The sequence below is a fragment of the Callithrix jacchus genome, chromosome 5 (genome assembly GCF_049354715.1).
Source record: "Callithrix jacchus isolate 240 chromosome 5, calJac240_pri, whole genome shotgun sequence".
NCBI lineage: Eukaryota > Metazoa > Chordata > Mammalia > Primates > Cebidae > Callithrix > Callithrix jacchus.
The window spans coordinates 44,091,234-44,111,788 of NC_133506.1; the positions used below are offsets into that span (position 1 = coordinate 44,091,234).

At 41.1% G+C, this 20,555-nt stretch overlaps 1 protein-coding gene across 4 annotated transcripts in view; it reads left to right on the forward strand.

Moving 5' to 3' along the window:
- Positions 1-20,555, forward strand: part of ARFGEF2 (ARF guanine nucleotide exchange factor 2) — a 105,091-nt gene that overhangs the window by 75,650 nt on the left and 8,886 nt on the right. For all 4 annotated transcript variants that reach the window (XM_035298863.3, XM_035298864.3, XM_035298865.3 and 1 more), the window contains 9 exons: positions 1,698-1,858; positions 3,309-3,439; positions 3,577-3,706; positions 6,178-6,313; positions 7,149-7,287; positions 7,396-7,450; positions 9,001-9,115; positions 13,426-13,556; positions 15,018-15,186. In XM_035298863.3, coding sequence (XP_035154754.1) covers positions 1,698-1,858; positions 3,309-3,439; positions 3,577-3,706; positions 6,178-6,313; positions 7,149-7,287; positions 7,396-7,450; positions 9,001-9,115; positions 13,426-13,556; positions 15,018-15,186 — 1,167 coding nt within the window. The remainder of the gene's footprint in view (positions 1-1,697; positions 1,859-3,308; positions 3,440-3,576; positions 3,707-6,177; positions 6,314-7,148; positions 7,288-7,395; positions 7,451-9,000; positions 9,116-13,425; positions 13,557-15,017; positions 15,187-20,555) is intronic.

A 20,555-nucleotide genomic window follows, 5' to 3' on the forward strand; every position in this document is an offset into this window, starting at 1 on the left:
CCAGACAGTGTTGTAAGCACTTGACGAGTATTAATCCGCATTTTAACTCTGTTTTGACTTACTCCTTGCCTTTTCTAAATGGCTTTTCCTGTTATCAGTCAGTTTGAGTCCGGTAGACAAACGCGAATGTTATTTCAAGCCACATGAAGTTCGAGTCAATTCAATCCTAAGACCACTGTAATGACTATGAAAGAAGTACAGTCGATCCTCATTATTGGTGGATTCCCTGTGTGTACTCACTAAGATGTATATATTATTATTAACTCCACAGCCGATACTCATGGTGCTTTTGTGGTCATTTGCCAACATGTGCGTGCATAGAATAGCAAAAAACTTAGTCACCCAAGGCACATATTCCCAGTTGTGGGTGAAGAAGGTGGCGCCCTGCCTTCTTGTTTCAGCTGTCATGACATAAGTGTGCTTTCTGTGGCCTATTGAATGCCATGTTTTTTATATTTTTGTGCTTTTTATTGGTGATTTCACTGTTTAAGATGCCCCCCAAGCAAAGTGCTGAATGCTGGCTAGTGTTCTATGTGCAGAAAGGCTGTGATGTGTCTTATGAAAAAAATACGTATGTTAGATGAGCTTCCTTCAGGCATGAGTTATAGCACTATTGGCTGTGAGTTCAGTGTTAATGAATCAACAATATCTGTTAAATAAGATGTCTTTTGGCTGGGCACAGTGGCTCACGCCTGTAATCCCAGCACTTTAGGAGGCCAACGCAGGTGGCTCACAAGGTCAGTAGTTCAAGACCAGCCTAACCAACATGGTGAAACCCCATCTCTACTAAAAAAAAAAAATACAAAAATTAGCCAGGCGTGGTGGCACCTACCTGTAATCTCAGCTACTCAGGAGGCTGAGGCAGGAGAATCACTTGAACCAGGAGGCGGAGGTTGCAGTGACCTGAGATCATGCCACTGCACGCCAGCCTGGGCGACAGAGCGAGACTCTGTCTCAGAAAGCAAACAAGCAAAACAAGGTGTCTTTTAAACAGGAATACACATACAACAAGTTCTTGAAAGTGTTCTGAGCAGAGACTTGCAGGAATCTAGCTCCTATCTCCATATTTCCCCCAGGAGCCATGGTTCAGTATTCTTGAATTCATTGTTTATGACAACTTTATAGAATGTAACTATCATAAATAACAAGAACAGACTGTCCCATTATTTCCCCCATGTTACTCAAGAGGAAACTGAGGCACAGAAAAACAAGTGTAACTACTTGCCTGAGGACACTCAGTTTGGACGTAGCAGAGCCAGGACTTGCACTCGAGCAGTCTAGCCCAGAGTTAGTACAGTGTCCCTCTCCTCTGGACTGACCAGGAATCCTGGATTCTGCCTGCCAGCATGTAACAAGATGTTTACTTGGTCTCTATGGAAATTTGTAGGCATTGAGTAATCTTTGCACATAGTTGGCATTCAATAAATGTTGAATGAATGGATATTTGGGTCTTTACATCATTGCTTGATTTCAGGAAGACTGTCTAGCCCAAGCTGTACCCAATGTATTCATTCCTGAGTAATTTAATTTAAAAAACTGTCTTCCAAAGATACTGATGTGTTTTTCTTAGATTTTCACAAAGTTAATTATCTCCTGTGTGTGTGTGTGTGTGTATGCGTGCGTGCGTGTGTGCATGCGTGCTTTTCATTCCCATTTCTAAATCCTGGTCTTATGAAAAATGTGCCTTGTGTTCCCAGCAACTATTTTCCAGCACCATTTTCCTGCAGCCATCGATTCCTTTCAGGATGCTGTGAAATGCTTATCAGAGTTCGCCTGCAATGCCGCCTTCCCTGACACGAGCATGGAAGCAATTCGGCTCATCCGCTTCTGTGGCAAATATGTCTCTGAGAGGCCTCGGGTTCGTTTTTCCTTACCTTACTCAGATGGGCAGTGAAGGGAAAAAGGGTCATAGAGCAGAAATTCTTGGTCCTAACAAAGAGCTTTCCAGCTACTCTTTTAGAAATGTGTGTTTGCCCTAAATTAGGTGTTTATTTCAAAATGCTACCATGGCAGGGAGGTAGGCCTTTACATTCTTTGGTGTATGTGAAATTCTGTATTTTAATTCATACTGAACCTATGTTATTCTACAAATTGTTTTTGTAGAAGTTTGTTGTATTTTAACTTTTGTATTTTAGCAAAGCTCAAGAAGCTAGACCTTTCTATTTGAAAGAAAACAAATCTCTCTTTTAGGAAATGGCATGCCATTATAATGTGCCTGAGAAATCGTATTTTAAAATTACCTTTTGTTTTCTCCTGAAAATGATGAGTTGTTTTGTTGTTGTTGTTGTTTTCATGTGTCTCATCTTTCTAAAGAGGCCTACTTGGTTTAAATTACAGAGTACCACAACACTGAAATTGGGTGAAAACAAGTGTATCTAAACTATGATGTCCTGTGTAGATCTCTACTTAAGTATCCTTTAGAGAAAGAGCTATAAACCTTTAAGATGATGTCTCATCCCTTACAATAGCTCATTAAGATGTGATGATAATAGGGCCAATGTTGATTGAGCACTTAGTACTTGCTGGACAGCATTCTAGGTATTTTCTGTGTGTTGATTCATTTAGTCCCCACATCAGACCTATAAGATATGTAATTATACCTCATTGTACAAGGGAGTTAACTGAAGCACAGAGAGAAACTGCCTCACATTAGATAACCAGAATTCCTAAAGAAATTTCAGTACCACTTCAAGAGTAGTTACAGAGCAGAGGGGTCAAAATCCCAGAAATAGGGCAGAGAGTAGGAAAACTGCCACATCCTAGCTGCATGACCTTGAGCAGCTTACTGAAGCTCTTGGTGCCTCAGTTGATTCATCTGTAACCCGAGACCATTGTTTCTACCTGCCACTTGGAATCCTTGTAAGAATTGTTAATCTGTGAAAAGAACTTTAACAGTGCCTGGTTCATAGCACTCAGTAAACAGTAGCTGCTGGTATTATTTTAAGTAACATGTATTACAGTAACATTCCAGAAAGTCCCAAGATAATGAATCATCCTGGATATTTTGTCAACACCATTTGACCTTTACAGCTCTTCTTAGTATAACACCCCCACCCCCAGGACTCTTGTGATCTGACCCCTTCAACTTGTTTTAAAACCCTCAGAGGTCCATAGCTTTGTACTGGGAAACTGCTCATGTGTCCTCTGGGACAGACAATGTCTTTGTGTCCTCTATTCCCACTGTCCCATTGCTGAATGGAAATTTTTGGGAGAGAAAAATGTATGAGGCCTTAATCTATATATAGTTCCCTTTCAGTTCCTTCCTTGTGCATGCTTAGTTTACACCTGAGATGTGATTTTCATCATAGGTGCTACAAGAATACACAAGTGATGACATGAATGTAGCTCCTGGTGACAGAGTCTGGGTCCGAGGCTGGTTCCCCATCTTATTTGAACTTTCCTGCATCATTAATAGATGCAAGTTAGATGTACGAACAAGGTAACCATGTCCCTGTGCGGTGGCCCCTTACATCACTGAAGTGAACCTCAGTCACTTGCTCACCTGACCCCACTCTCTTCTCTGTTGTTCTCTTCTCCACCACACTCTCTTTTTGTGCCTGGCTTTGTTTCCTCCAGAGGACTCACAGTCATGTTTGAGATCATGAAGAGCTATGGCCACACCTTTGAAAAGCACTGGTGGCAGGACCTGTTCAGAATCGTGTTTCGGATTTTTGACAATATGAAACTCCCTGAGCAGCAGTCAGAGGTAAGTGATAACTACAGCACTGCCCTGGTTATGATGGAGAGGAAGGCTTTTCTGACCTATATTTGCCTCTGGGGGCTGCATCATCATCTACATGGAGTTCTTAAATACTGAGGAACTTAAGGTTTTAAAAATGGAAACACCTTTCTGGTACTCCTACCGGTAACAACTAGTCCCGAGTGACTTTCCCCATGTTCAGAAGAGTGAGAGGAAATACATCTCTGTGTTCTGCCACTTGGTCCTTAGGTATTGCACCTTCCAGTTCACCAGGACTCCTCACTGGTCATTGTAGTTGTTTTGTTCATATCAACCTCTGAACAGTCAGAAAGTGGAATGTCTCTGGTCCTTTAAGGGTTTTTAATGAAGTTGCATTTGGAGATGATGTTGAATATCAGGCCTTATTTTAAAAAGGATGTTTGATGCCTATAGGTGTTTTTCTTTGTCTCTTAGAGGTACAGGGATAGTGAAAGGATATTCCAGCTCAAGATTTTTATGTGGGAAAGTAACTTTTTTAGTTTCTTTTGGGAACACCATTCCCTCTCTCCCTTACCCCAACATAAAAGTGACATATGCTTAATATGGAATATTAGGCAAATATTTAAAAATTCTTACTTTTACCATCAAAAATTAGGGTTAATGTTTTTGCAAATTTTTCTCAGTCTTCTACATGGTTTAAATATAGTTCAGAGGCTGGGCACAATGGCTCATGCCTATAATTCCAGTGTTTTGGGAAGGTGAGGTAGAAGGATTGCTTGAGGCCACGAGTTCAAGACTAGCCAAGGCAACATAGCAAGACCCTGTCTCAACATAGCAGGACTGCATCTCAAAAAAAAAAGAACTGCAGAACACAGCCAAAAACAAAGAAAAATTTAAACACCCACGGTTGCAGTTTTTCATAGGCAGCCAATGTTAAGACCTTCAAGTGTTGCTTTCATGCATGTGTCCACCCACACATGTATTTGTGATCCACAAATTCTATTTTCTGTTTTCCTCTATGAAAATAGAATCCCAACACACATATATAAACTACTTCTTAAACTTAATACATGAGTATTTTTCCATACTCATGTATTAACTTTTCTCCTAGAATTTTGTTTGTTAGCTGGGCATGGTGGTAGGCACCTATAATCCTAGCTACTTAGGAGAGTGAGACAGGAGAATCACTTGAACCTGGGAGGCGGAGGTTGTGGTGAGCCAAGATTGCACCATTGCACTCCAGCTTGGGAAACAAGAGCTAAACTCTGTGTCTCAAAACAAATAAAAATAAAAAACAATTTTGTTTGTTCATTTGTTTTGTTTCATTTTTTTTGAGACAGAGTCTCTCTGTGTTGCCCAGGCTGGAGTACAGTGGTATGATCTCAGCTCACTGCAACATTTGCCTCCTAGGTTAGGTGATTCTCCTGCCTCAGCCTCCCAAGTAGCTGGGACTACAGGCTCTTGCCACCATGCCCAGCTAATTTTTGTACTTTAAGAAGAGACAGGATTTCACCATATTGGCCAGGATGGTCTCAAACTCCTGACCTCAAGTGATCCACCTGCCTCAGCTCCCCAAAGTGCTGGGATTACAGGTGTGAGCCACCACACCCAGCTTTTTTTTAACAATGTTTTAATAATGGCTACAAAATAGTCTTAGTTGTGGATGTTCCACAGTTCATGAACATTTAGGTTGCTTCCTGTTTTTCTGGACAGCACTGAAATGAGTATTTTTTGCAGCCACACTTCTACTCGTGATGGTGGTGGTGGTTTCCTCTTTAGAGACAAGTAGCCCAATTCCTAGATTTGGGGCATGCATATTACTAAGCCTTTGATACATACCACTAAGCCCACCTGCAAATATCTCTGTAGCCATTTACACTTCTTTCAACAATGCATGAGAGTTCCTTTTTCTCCATATTCATTCCAGGTCTTCTTCTTTTAACTTGTTTTAGTCATTGCTAATTTGAGAGGCCCAATGTATTAAGTTGAAAAAGTGTTTCAAACTGCTAGTGAGGTGGCATAATTTCTCTCATAGGATTGATCATTCTTAGGAATTGCCGTTTATGTATTCTTCTTTTATGAATTAGACTTAGCTCATCTACTTTGTTAGTCATCTTTCTCCTATTGATTTATGCATTTTAAATATACAAATAATGTAGCATATGCTTACATGAGTTGCAGATGATTTGCCCACTTTATTATTTTTATTTCCTTTTCATTTTGGAAAATTTAGCTTTTAAGTAACCAAATCTATCCATGGTTTTGTTTGTTTGTTTGTTTGTTTGTTTTTTACTTCTGGCTTCCACTTTGGGCATCATTACCATAATTTTATAAATATCCTCATATATCCTCTGTACATATGAATGTATTAACATTTTTAAGACTATTGGTACATACCACCGAATTGCTTTCTACAACAATTTTGCCAGGAGTGTACAAGAGTGCCCATCTCACTGCAGGGAGAATAGCTTTTAAGCATTATCTTTTTGTTTTCCCAGAAATCTGAGTGGATGACAACAACCTGCAATCACGCACTTTATGCTATTTGTGATGTTTTTACCCAGTTTTATGAAGCTTTGAATGAAGTTCTTCTTTCTGATGTGTTTGCACAATTGCAGTGGTGTGTAAAACAAGGTATTCTTTAAGTCTCTAGGCATTGTTTTTCTTATGTAGTCCTTAATGAGAGGTTAGGTTTTTCAATATTTGAAAGCTTGGATGTAGTGCCAAGCAGTACAATATATATTAGTCGATGAAATGTATATGTTTTAATTACAAGATAAAAACAATCCCCCCACGTCAGATCATAAAGCATTTCTTAAAGATGGGATATACTTATTTTTGCATTCTACAACATGTACCTTCATGCACTATACCATTCTTTTTCTTTTGCGTATGCTTGAAATTTTCTATAGTAAAATATTTTTTAAATGTACTATTTCAGTCCAGATCACCAGCTTCATCAAAAGGCATTTTTCATTTGAGTAGTTGTGTGTTTATTTTAGGGTTTGTCAGGAAAAATACCCAGCTAGCACATTAGATCTAGATCCATAGATAATTTTGGCTTAGGGCAAGGCTAAATTTAGTTACATTTGTAAATAATGACTTAATTTTAAAATAAATGACAAAACATATGATATTGTTCAGATGGCAAAAATTGGAAATGTAGTGTATGAGTGACTACATTTTCAAAACATGGTGTAATATTTTCTCTTCTATTACCATTTTCATACATGAGCCACTTAAAGTAGCAAAATGTTGACCTTCTTTCTTCCTTAGTAATAAAACTATGTTAAACAATTTTATCTCTTCAAAAAAATTTTAGTAAAAACTTTAATACTGTCTGTAACATGGCTTCATTAATTAAAAGCCACCAGTTGCTGTCTTCAACTCACAGTATACAGTATTGGAGACATGGTTGGCATCAAAATAGCAGTAGAAGTTTAATGATAGATACTGCTTTATTTTACAGATAATGAACAGTTGGCTCGATCAGGTACAAATTGCTTAGAAAACTTAGTAATATCCAATGGAGAGAAATTCAGTCCTGAAGTCTGGGATGAAACCTGCAACTGTATGTTGGATATTTTCAAAACAACCATCCCACATGTGTAAGTGTTCATGAGGGTGTTCCTGTTTATCTCCGTGTTCAGTGGATGTCTTAGAACTCCTGATTGCCTTTCACATTGATTATTTTCTTTCTCTTTCTTTTTCATAAGTTTGCTGACATGGAGACCTGCAGGAATGGAGGAGGATTCATCAGAAAAGCATTTGGTAAGATTTGACCAAGCTGGTCTTGAACTCCTGAAAAAGCTGGGTTTTTCTTTGATTGTCTTTTCTTTCTTCTCCTATCTTAGTAAAAGATCAGTAAGCCTGTATGGTTTGTACTTTTTTGATGGGAAGTGAGTAAAAAAGCTATAAGATCTAAAAATAATATATGTTCATAACATTTTTTAGAAAGTCCAGAAAAGCATTAAGCAAATAAGTAACTGCTAAATAAAAAGCACTGTTTACATTTCTGGCTGCTGCTTTGTGTGACTGTGCCCACCTATTAAAGCCAGCCATATTTGAAATGAGGGATCAGTTAGCATACAACAACATGTGAGCATTTTTCCATATTTTAAACAGTTCTTTGAGAGCAACATTTTCAGTGGCTGTGTATTATTATAATTTCTTTACTTCTCTCCCTTATTGCACTCAGGTTAGTTCTAGGGTTTCACCATTATAAATAGTGCTTTGGTATAATTACGCTTGTTTGTTCCCCTCCTAAATTAATAGTGCTTTCCTCTTCACCAAAGAACTGGTAGTTCTTTCTTTTCGTGTGAGTCCACATAAAGAAGTTCTAATTCAAATCTCATTTTTAAGTACTTTGGTTTACAGAGAGGAGTTGAATTACTAACTTTTATTCCTAAATGACTCTAAGACCATTAGTTTTTAAAAAGCATTTGGGATACAGCAACTGTCTTCGGCTGTCAAGTTTTTTATTTTTATCTTCTTTTTTTGAGACAGAGTCTCCTTCTGTCCCCCAGGCTGGAGTGCAGTGGCACAATCTTGGCTCACTGCAACCTCGCCTCCCAGGTTCAAGGGATTCTCATGCCTCAGCCTCCCCCAAGTAGGTGGGGTTACAGGTGCCCACCACCACACCCAGCTAATTTTTGTATTTTTTCCTTTTTTTTTTTTTTTTTTTTTTTTTGAGATGGAATCTCTTTCTGTCACCCAGGTTGGAGTGTAGTGGCACAATCTCTGCTCACTGCAACCTCTACCTCCCAGGTGCAAGCGTTTCTCCTGCCTCAGCCTCCCAAGTAGCTGGGGTTACAGTTGTGTGCTACCATACCTAGCTATTTTTTTTTTTTTTTTTTGTATTTTTAGTAAGATAGGGTTTCACCATGTTGGCCAGGCTGATCTCAAACTCCTGACCTCAGGTGATCCACCCACCTCGGCCTCCTAAAGTGCTGGGATTACAGGCACCATGCCTGGCCTGCTGTCGACTTTTTAAAAAACTGGTTACTGCACTCGTAATTTATCTTTGAACTTGATCTCATAAAAAACTTGTCACACTTACTATTAAATCCTAATATGTAGAGAAATGTCCTTTGGGTTGGAATAGGAATTTAAATTTTAATGGGAGGAGAAGTAATTTAAATTCTTAATCTCCTCATTGCAGCCTATGAGGCTGGCTACATTAAGCATGTGGTATAATTTTATTTTGAGCAATGCAAGGCACTTAAATAGAGGCTGGACCAGCCATATTAAAACAGGCACATCTCTGCCCAAATTATGGTGAAGAAAAGTGAGCATTGTGTTTTTTTCTGGTTTACATTTAGGATGTGGATCTGGACCGCCAGTCTTTAAGCAGCATAGATAAAAATCCCTCTGAGAGAGGCCAGAGCCAGCTCTCTAACCCGACAGATGACAGCTGGAAGGGTAGACCATACGCAAGTAAGGCCACTTTTTAATTTGTTTTAAATAAGCTTATGTGATTCACATATTCAGAAGGCACAAAACGGTAAACCTGATAAGCCACCTTCTGCCCTGTGCCTCAGTCTGCCCGTTCTCTGTAGCAGCCAAGGTTACCCATTTCTCTGTACCTTTCCAGAGTCATTTTATCCATATGCAGACAAGTACATGCACATATACATTCACATACATACATACATAGTAAAGTATCCATATGCAGGCAAGTACATGCACATACACATTCACATACATACATACATACATACATAGTACATATGAATTCTCTTCTTTTACAAATTATGGAATAGTGTGTCTTATTCTTTTTTCACTTACATCTTTTAGAGATCATTCAAAATTAGTAAATAAGTAGCTTTCACGTTCTTTTATACTATTGTCTATTATTCCAGTTTGTAGACATGCTTTTGCTTAATTGAGTTGCTATTAACAGACACTTATGTTATTTCTAATCTTTTGCTGTTAGGAGCAATACTGCATTGAATAACCCAATACATATGTCATTTTTGAGTTTAGTAAGTTCCCAAAAATGTACTGGAATCAGTGGATAAGTGGATTTGCCATTTTAAAATATTTCCTCATTGCTATCAAATTTGTACCTGTTTACATGATCTTTTTAGATTAAATATAACTTCGGACTAATTTTAACTTGAAATTTTCAAATTATGAGTCAAATTGAGTAGTTTTTTGTATGTTAAAGCACCACTTCTGTTTTCTTCTCTATGAACTCTGTAATCTTTGCTCATTTTCTGTTGATTGTTGGTGCTTTTTTTATTGGTTTGGAGGAGCTCTTATATACTAGAAATCCTTTTTCTGATACGTTTCAAATTATTTTTGCCAAATTGTCTCTTAATATTGCTTATGGTGTGTTTTGTTATCGTTAAAAAAATAAGTTTAACAGCTATAACGTACCAGGTCCTGCACTATGTGTTTCATGTGTGTTGTTATTTCATTTAATCCCCATCCTACCCTTTGAAGGGATACTGTCTTACATTTGAGGGAACTGGGGCTTACACAGATGAGAGAACTTGACAACATGTAGTAGAGTAGGGATTCAGACACATTTTAGGCAGCCTAAGGAATGGGAACTTGTGAAGGCTGTTCTGGTCCTTTGAACGTTGTATGCCCCATCGTTTGCCTTTATAGCAGTCCCACCAAATCCTCAACAGGCTAGGCTATAGCTGTTAACATTGACGTTAACTTCTGAAGCAGCACATTTGACCAAAACAGTCTGTGGTCACCATTTGCTTTAGAAGGAATAAAAGTAGTCACCCTTGAAATTCATTAAAGAGGTACCATGTTGGGACTGCCGTGCTGTCTCTCAATAACTGATGCAGCCAGCTTCTCTCTAGTGTCCAGTGATAGAATGATCTCTTTTTCTTTTTTTTCAGAGACAGGATCTTACTCTGTCACCCAAGCTGGAGTACACTGGTGCAATCATAGCTCATCGCAGCCTCAAACTCCTGGGCTCAAGCAATTCCCCTGCCTCAGTCTCCTGAGTTGCTGGGACTATAATAAGCACCTGCCACAACACCTGGTTAATTTATTTTTTGTAGACATGGGTTTGTTGCCCAGGCTGGTCTTGAATTCTTGGCCTCAAGCCTGTTCTCCTGCCTTGACCTCCCAAAGCGCTGGGATTACATGTGTGAGCCACCAGGCCCAGCCTCTTTTTCTGTGTGGAGGCGAGATGTACATTTCTTTCAACAGGAGAAGCACTCCCAGTGCAGCGAGTCTGCATTCTGAGAAGTACCTGGAACTCGAGGCACATCCCATTCCCACTGGGAACAGTGCCTTTGCTGCTCCCAGCCTCCCAGTCAGCCACCCTTCAGGACATAAACTCAGGCAGACAAAATCTTTACACTATTATTATTGTTTCCTTCTTTTTATTTTTGGTCCAAAATGCTTTAATTGACTTGGCATAAATTGAATGTACATCTGCTGCAGCTCCACTGTATTTTTTAAAAAATTAAAACATTCTACATGGAGAATAGTTACATGTTTTTATAATTTCACAACTGGCTGGGAGCAGTGGCTCACACCTGTAATCCCAGCATTTTGGGAGACCACAACCAATGGATTGCTTGAACTGAGGAGTTTGAGACCAGCCTGGGCAACATGGTGAGACCTCATCTCTAAGAAAAAAAGTTTTTAATGAAAAAATAATTTCATAGCCACTTTCAAAAACTTGAGGACAGCTCAACCTCCTTGTTTTCTATCACTAAAATATTTAATGTTTTCAACATTCTGATTTTATAACAATAAGTTAGGAAAGGAACCTCTACTGTTATTATAGTCAAATCAGTCAACACTTAATGATGTATTTGATATGGGCCACCCTTGGGCCCCCAGGGATTGAGAACACAGAGAGGATGTAGTTAGTCTAGTCAGTAAGCAGAAACCACACTGCTAATTTGAACAGGGAAAATTCAATATAAGAATTGTTGGGGCCGGGCACAGTGGCTCACACCTGTAATCCCAGCGCTTTGGGAGGCCGAGGAAGGCAGATCATGAGGTCAGGAATTCAAGACCAGCCTGGTCAACGTAGTGAAACCCCGTCTATACTAAAAATAATTTTTTAAAATTACCAGGTATGGTGGCGGGCACCTGTATTCCCAGCTACTTGGGAGGCTGAGGCAGGCAAACCACTTGAACCGAGGAGGCAGAGGTTACAGTGAGCCTAGATCGAACCATTGCACTCCAGCCTGGGCGACACAGCAAAACTCTGTCTCAAAAAGAAAAAGAATTGTTGGCCAGGCGCAGTGGCTCACACCTGTAATCCCAGCACTTTGGAAGGCCAAGGCAGGCAGATCACATGAGGTCAGAAATTTGAGACCAGCCTGGCAAAGATGGCAAAACCCTGTCTCTACTAAAATTACAAAAAACTAGTTGGCGTGGTGGTGTGCATCTGTAATCTCAGCTACTTGAGAGGCTGAGGCAAGAGAATCACTTAAACTTGGAAGGCAGAGGTTGCAGTGAGCCAAGATCACACCACTGCACTCCAGCCTGGGTGACAGAACAAGACACCATCTCAAAAAAAAAAAAAAAAAAAATTGTTAACTAGTCAAAGGTTGTTAACCACTAAAAGGAATAAAAGACTGCTTTTAAGGGATACAGAAGTAGAAAATGCAGAAAGCAGATACTATCTTTAAACAGAAAGTGATCCAGAAACTAAGGAAAGCCACTCCTGTGGCCACACAAAACTGAGCTTCTTGGCCAGGCACAATGGCTCCCACCTGTAATCCTAGCACTTTGGGAGGCCGAGGCAGGCAGATTGCTTAATATTGTGGCACAAGAGTTCAAGACCAGCCTGGGCAACATGAGGAAACCCCATTTCTATATAAAAAAAAAAAAAAAAAAAAGCTTCTGGCCTCTTCAGAGAGGCTGGCTATTGCAGAAACCTGAAACATCCTGTGGTTAGGGCACAGTCCAGAGCTGGTCTTTAGGGGTGGCCTATTGGGTGGCAGAGAAATTTGCTGGAGGACACAGAACCTGCATAACTGATTCCCTCACTCTCTTAGGTCTTTGCTCAAATTTCTATTTTCATGGAGACTTTTCCCGACTAGTTTGCTTAAACTTGCAATCCTATCCTGACACTTTTTATGCATGTCTCTACCTATCATCAATATTTGACATACAATATCTTATACTTAAAATATTTTATTGACCAGGCACGGTGGCTCATGCCTATAATCCCAGCACTTTGGGAGGCCAAGGCGGGTGGATCATGAGGTCAAGAGATCAAGACCATCCTGGTCAACATGGTGAAACCCTCTCTCTACTAAAAATATAAAAATTAGCTGGGCATGTTGGCACATGCCTGTAGTCCCAGCTACTCGGGAGGCTGAGGCAGGAGAATTGCTTGAACCCAGGAGTTGGAGGTTGCGGTGAGCCAAGATCGCGCCATTGCACTCCAGCCTGGGCAACAAGAGTGAAACTCCGTCTCAAAAAAAAAAATTTTTTTTTATTTATTGTCAGTCAGCACCATGGGAGCAGGGATTTTTTTTGTCCAGCTTGTTCATTGCTTTGCCACAAAATCAAGAATTGTGCCTTGACTGGGTGTGGTGGTTCATGCTGTAATCCCAGCACTTTGGGAGGCTGAAGTGGGAGAATCACTTTAAACCAGGAGTTCAAGACCAGCCTAGAAAAGATAGTGAGAGCCCATCTCTTAAAAAAAAAAAAAAAAAAAAGTCACATCGTGCACATAGTGGGAGCTCAGTGGATATTTTTTCAGTATTGGCTAAATCATTATTAGGGTTAATCTTTATCATCTAACATAGATCAGAAACTGTTTGCCAGCCTCCTCATCAAGTGTGTGGTCCAGTTGGAATTGATACAGACCATTGACAACATTGTGTTCTACCCTGCGACCAGCAAAAAGGAGGATGCAGAGCACATGGTTGCTGCCCAGGTAAGAACAGGAGGCCTCGGGAAGAGCATCCCTGTCCATAGGGAGGCTGCTTTGATGTAGTGGTGTGCAGGAGCCAGCTTGTATTGGCTTTTCAGAGCCTGTCATGCTTATCTCCTTCCAACCCCACATTCAGTGATGACATGTTGATAGCTTCAAATTGGTCTTGATGGGAGTCACTTACGAAAAAACAGCAAACACTAAAAATCAGGGCCTATACACACACCCCCCCCAGAGAGTAGGTTTATTAGCCTACCACTTCTCAGATGCCACCATACTAGTGTTAGTTATCATAGGAACTGTTCCCCATACTGATACAGTTTACTCACAAATAAGTTAGAAGGAAAAGATATATATAAAGATCCCAGTTATTCCTTCAAATATTTCACTTTTTTTGTTTGGTATATGCATCTTCGTACATCAGGGATTACTTTTCTCTTTTCTTTTTTTTTTTTGGTGAGACAAAGTCTCACTCTGTCACCCAGGCTGGAATGCAGTGGTACAATCACAGATCACTGGGACTTCAACCTCCCAGATTCAGGTGATTCTCCCATCTCAGCCTCTTAAGTAGATGGGACTACAGGCACATGCCACCATGCGCAGTTAATTTTTTACATTTTTTTTTTAGAGACAGGGTTTCGCCATGTTGCCCAGCCCGGTCTCAAACTCTTGGACTCATGGGATCTGCCTGCCTCAGCCTCCCAAAGTGTTGGGATTGTGGACATACACCACCATGCCTGGCCTACATATGAAATTCTTGAAAAAAATGTCCAAAAGTTAGACAGTAATCCTACAGCATGGGCTGCAAATGTCAGTGCTTCAGGGGCTAGCAGATCCTGTGAGTGAGAGTGAGTGAGTAAGTGAGTGAGGCAGGCTGGGTAGAGACTGCAGTAAACCAGAAATCTCTAGCCCAGTCAAAGCAGCTGCCACCTCTCACCTTTAGTACCCAGTTACCATCCAAGTGACAGTTTCTGTTGTTTTAAGAGTAGCCAAAATCAAGATTTCTTTTCATAGAGGAAGTCGTGTTTTAAATACTAGCAAAAATTAATGTAAATTTCATTACTGCTGGAAAAAATATAGCTATGGGCCAAAGGCTGTCCTTTTTGATTTTTTAATTTTAGTCACTTTTTCAATAAAGTTTCCTAGTGTTTCATACATTTTTCAAGAATGCATTCCTCTAGTGAAACCATTGGAGACACACACTCTTGTTTATGCAATGGAGGCATTACTGATAAAACTGAAACTTTGGCCAGCCAAGCCTGCCATCATGGAGCAGCTAAGTGTGTTCCTTCACTAGCCAGTGAGCAGGGTCTAAATAGAAATGTTTCAGGGTGTTGGGGAATAAAGTATGTCTTATAGAGAGGATGACTTTGGGAAACTCATGACTCCCATTGTCTGCAGTCACAATGCCCAAAGACTTACATCTTCTTCACTAGCTCTTCTATCCTCTGTCCTGTCCTCTAGCAAGACACGCTGGATGCAGATATTCACATAGAGACAGAGGATCAAGGCATGTATAAGTACATGTCTTCCCAGCACCTCTTCAAGCTGTTGGACTGTTTGCAGGAATCCCATTCATTTTCAAAGGCCTTCAACTCCAATTATGAGCAGCGGACTGTCCTGTGGCGAGCAGGTAAGGCCACACAGCAGATAAGATAGCCACACTGGTCACCATCCTAAAATGTTACAGCGTTTGGAAAATGTCCAAAATTTTAAACATAGCTAGAATAACTTAACAGATATTTTCATGCTTGATGGGGAGAGAAGGGAAATGCTGCATAGGTTTCATCCCAGTTCATAGTAGAGTCTCAGTAAGTATTTCATAAAAAGACAAATTGAGGTTGGGTGCATTGGCTCAGACCTATAATCCGAACTCTTTGGGAGGCCGAGGAGGGTGGATCACTTGAGGCCAGGGGTTCAAGACCAGCCTGGCCAACGCAGTAAAATACTGTCTCTACTAAAAATACAAAAAATTAACCAGATATGATGGCACGTGCCTGTAGTCCCAGCTACTTAGGAGGCTGAGGCAGGAGAATCACTTGAACTCGGAAGGCAAAGGTGGCAGTGGGCTGAGATCATGTCACTGCACTGCAGCATGGGCAACAGAGCGAGACTCCATCTCAAAAGAAACAGAAAAGGACAAATTGAAGTTTGAAGAATTTGGGCCAGGCACAGTGGGTCATGCCTGTAATCCCAGCACTTTGGGAGACTGATGCAGGTGGATCACAAGGTCAGGAGTTTGAGACCAACCTGGCCAATATGGTGAAACTCTATCTCTACTAAAAATACAAAAATTAGCCAGGCATGGTGGCACACACCTTTAGTCCCAGTTACTCGGGAGGCTGAGGCAAAAGAATTGCTTAAACCCAGGAGGCAGAGGTTGCAGTGAGCTGAGATCACGACACTGCACTACAGCCTGTGTGATAGAGCGAGACGCTGTCTCAAAAAAAAAAAAAAAGTTGAGGGGAACGATCCAAGATGGCCGATCGCTAACATCCCGGGATTGCAGCTCTCAGGGAAGGCACGGAGAACTAGAGGATGCCACACTTTCAGACAAATTCTGGTCGCTCACGGAGCAGGAGATCCCCCAGTGGAGGAAACACACGGGTGGCCAGCGTGACTCTCGTGGCCGGTGCAGCGGTTCTGCCGGCACCTCGGCGCGGCAGCTCTCGGAGCAAAGTAAACAGGACCAGTTCCCCTTCTGACCGAGGTTTGGAGCCCCGGGAAGGCAGAGTTGCCTACTACCGACACAAGAAGGAAGCCCGACAGGAGAATCCTGGGCAGAAAAGCACCATCAGTTTTAACGCCGCTGCTCTGGCCCTGGGAACTAACAACCTGGACGTCCACTCAAGAGACCTAATCTGAAAGTTGGTAATTTCAAAGACGGCAGGAGGATAAATTTACAATGACGGGAAGAAACCAGCGTAAAAAAGCTGAGAATACTCAAAATCAGAACGCCTCTCCCTCTAAAGATGATCACAGTTCCACATCAACAATGGAACAAGGCTTGATGGAGAACGAGCACATCCCAATGACGGAATCACTCTTCAAGGAATGGATAATAAGAAACTTCAGTGAGTTAAAAGACCATGTTGTAGCCCAACGTAAAGAAAATAGGAACTTTGAAAAAAGGTTTGATGAAATCCTATTGAGAATAGACAACTTAGAGCGGAGTATGAGTGAATTAATGGAACTAAAGAATACAATACAGGAACTCCGAGAAGTATGCACAGGTTTAAACACTCGAATTGTTCAAGCAGAAGAAAGAATATCAGAGGTCAAAGTCCAACTTAATGAAATAAAACGTGAAGAAAAGATTAGAGAAAAAAGGATAAAAAGGAATGAGCAAAGTCTCCAAGAAATGTGGGACTATGTGAAAAGACCAAATTTACGTTTGATAGGTGTACCTGAATGCGACGGAGAGAATGAATCCAAGCTGGAAAATACCCTTCAGGATATTATTCAGGAAAATTTTCCTAAACTAGCAAAGCAGGTCAAAATTCAACCCCAGGTAATACAGAGAACACCACAAAGATATTCCTCAAGAAGAGCAACCCCAAGGCACATAATCGTTAGATTCACCAGGGTTGAAACGAAGGAGAAAATACTAAGGGCAGCCAGAGAGAAAGGTCATGTTACCCACAAAGGCAAGCTTATCAGACTTACAGCAGATCTCTCAGCAGAAACTCTACAAGCCAGAAGAGAGTGGGGGCCAATATTCAACATTCTCAAAGAACAGAACTTTCAGCCCAGAATTTCATATCCAGCCAAACTAAGCTTCACAACTGAAGGAAAAATAAAATCTTTTATGAACAAGCAAGAACTCAGAGATTTTATTACCACCAGGCCTGCTTTACAAGAGCTTCTGAAAGAAGCATTACACACAGAAAGAAACAACCAGTATTAGCCTTTCTAAAAATATACCAAAAAGTAAAGAGCACCAACATAAAGAAGGATTTACACCAACGAATGGATAAAACAGCCAGTCAACATCAAATGGCAGCAACCCTAAATTTAAATTGACTCAATCCCCCAACCAAAAGACACAGCCAAAACCCAATGGCATTTTACATCCAGACCTGTTTCACATGCAAGGATACACAAAGACTCAAAACAAAGGGATGGAGAAAGATTTACCAACTAAATGGAGAGCAAAAATAAATAATAAATAAATAAAAAGCAGGAGTTGCAATTCTCGTATCGGAGAAAATAGATTTTAAAGCAACAAAGATATAGTGGTAAAAGGATCAATGCAACAAGAGCTAACGATCCTAACACCCAGATACGAGACTTAGATTCAATGAGACAGAAAATTAATAAGGATATCAAGGACTCGAACTCAGATCCGGAACAAGTAAACTTAATAACTATTCATAGAGCTCTCCACTTCAAATACACAAAATATACATTCTTGTCAATACCACATCACACCTACCCATAAGTTTAAATGAAACATTGGCCATTATTAATACTCAATTTTTTTCAAAATAAAGCAATATTTCCATTTACTCTCCCTCTTTCTCTCCCTCTTTCTTCCTCTCCTTTACTTATTTTTTTTTCTTTCCTTCTCTCAAAAAAAAAAGAAATCAACTTGTAAACCTCTAGATCCAGGTCGGCAATGTCTCTCTCATTGCTTGATTTCCTTCCTTCCCTTCCCTCCCTCCCTCCCTCCTTCCCCGCTTCCTCCCTTCCTTCCTTCCTTCATCCCTTCCTTCCTCCTTACCGTCCTTCTTCCCTCCCTTCCTGCCTTCCTCCCCACCCCCAAAAAAAAAAAAAGTTGGAGAATTGAATTGATCTAGCAAGTCAAGAAATTTTATGGGCTGGGCACGGTGGCTCATGCCTGTAATCCCAGCACTCTGGGAAGCTGAGGCAGGTGGATCGCTTGAGCCCAGGATTTCAAGACCAGCCTGGAGAGCACAGCAAAACCCCATCTCTACCAAGAAAAAGTATATGAAAATTAGCTGGGCATGGTGGCACACACCATACTCAGGAGGCTAAGGCGGGAGGATCACTTGAGCCCAGGAGGTGGAAGTTTCAGTGAGCCAAGATTGCAACACTGCACTGTAGCCTGGGTGACAGAGGGAGACCCCATCTCGACAAAAAAATAAAATAAAATAAAATAAATTTTGCATTAAATTAAAAATGTCTTTTTTTTTTGAGATGGAGTCTTGCTCTGTCACCCAGGCTGGTAATCTTGGAAAACCAGAAATCATTCATCAATTTTCCAAGCTTTTTGGGGTTTATTCACTTTCCTGCCTCCAAAAATCAATACATAAACACTGGAGGTAAATATATTATTTTCTGGGATGGTGGTGGGATTCTCATTATGTTGAACTTTGCATAAAAGTGATAATTCATATAAATTTGGTATTGTTACCATTACTTTTTTTTTGAGGCAGAGTCTCACTCTGTTGCCCAGGCTGGAGTGCAGTGATGCAATCTTGGGTCACTGCAATCTCCACCTCCCGGGTTCAAGCAGTTCTCATGCCTCAACCTCCCGAGTAGTTGAGTTTACAGGCACATGCCACCATGCCCAGCTAATTTTTATATTTTTAGTAGAGACAGGGTTTCACCTGTCTCTACTAAAGACAGGTTGGTCTTGAACTCCTGACCACAAGTAATCCGCCCGTCTCGGCCTCCCAAAGTTCTAGGATTACAAGCATGAGCCACTGCACCTGGACTTGTTATCATTACTTTTGTCCCCAAATAGTTATTGTAATTGACAAGTAAAGAATGTCATTTTTCTCTACAGCCTTAAAATATGCAACTGTCGCCCAGGCTGGAGTGCAATGGCATGGTCTTGGCTCACTACAACCTCCACCTCCAAGGTTCAAGCAATTTTCCTGCCTCAGCCTCCACAATAGCTGGAATTACAGGTGCCTGCCACCACATCCAGCTAGTTTTTGTTTGTTTTTTTTTGAGACAGAGTTTCGCTTGTTACCCAGGCTGGAGTGCAATGGCACGATCTCGGCTCACCACAACCTCCGCCTCCTGGGTTCAGGCAATTCTCCTGCCTCAGCCTCCTGTAGTTTTTGTATTTTTAGTAGAGACAGGATTTCACCATGTTGACCAGGATGGTCTGGAACTTCTGATCTCAGACGATCTGCCCACCTCAGCCTCCCAAAGTGCTGGGATTACAGGCTTGAGCCACCGCACCAAGCCTGGTTTGCATATCTCTTAAGCTGATTGGTACTCTTTTTTTTTTTTTTTTTTTTTTTTTTTGAGACAGAGTTTCGCTCTTGTTACCCAGGCTGGAGTGCAATGACGCGATCTCAGCTCACCGTAACCTCCGCCTCCTGGGTTCAGCCAATTCTCCTGCCTCAGCCTCCTGAGTAACTGGGATTACAGGCAGACGCCACCATGCCCAGCTAATTTTTTGTATTTTTAATAGAGATGGGGTTTCACCATGTTGACCAGGATGGTCTCGATCTCTTGACCTCGTGATCCACCCGCCTCGGCCTCCCAAAGTGCTGGGATTACAGGCTTGAGCCACCGTACCCGGCTGGTACTCCTTTGAAGAATGTGTTCTTAGCTGGGCACAGTGGCTCACGCCTGTAATCCCAGTGCTTTGGGAGGCCGAGGCTGGTGGATTACGAGGTCAGAAGTTCGACACCATCCTGGCCAACATGGTGAAACGCTGTCTCTACTAAAAATACAAAAAACTAGCCAGGTGTGGTGGCAGGCACCTGTAGTCCCAGATACTTGGGAAGCTGAGGCAGGAGATGGCTTGAACTCAAGAGGCGGAGGTTGCAGTGAGCCAAGACCGGGCCATTGCACTCCAGCCTGGGCAACAGAGCAAGACTTCATCTCAAAAAAAAAAAAGAAAAACAATGAGTTCTTATGTGTGCTTTGTAGAGAAAAATAATCTTGCAACTTGCAAGAACGCTGGAATTCTTAAGAGTTGTTACATTTGAGAAGACAAAACTAATGGCTTCACCAGCCAATAAGCAAAGTCTAAATGGAGAGCAGGCCCGGCAAGATGGTTTACACCTATAATCCCAG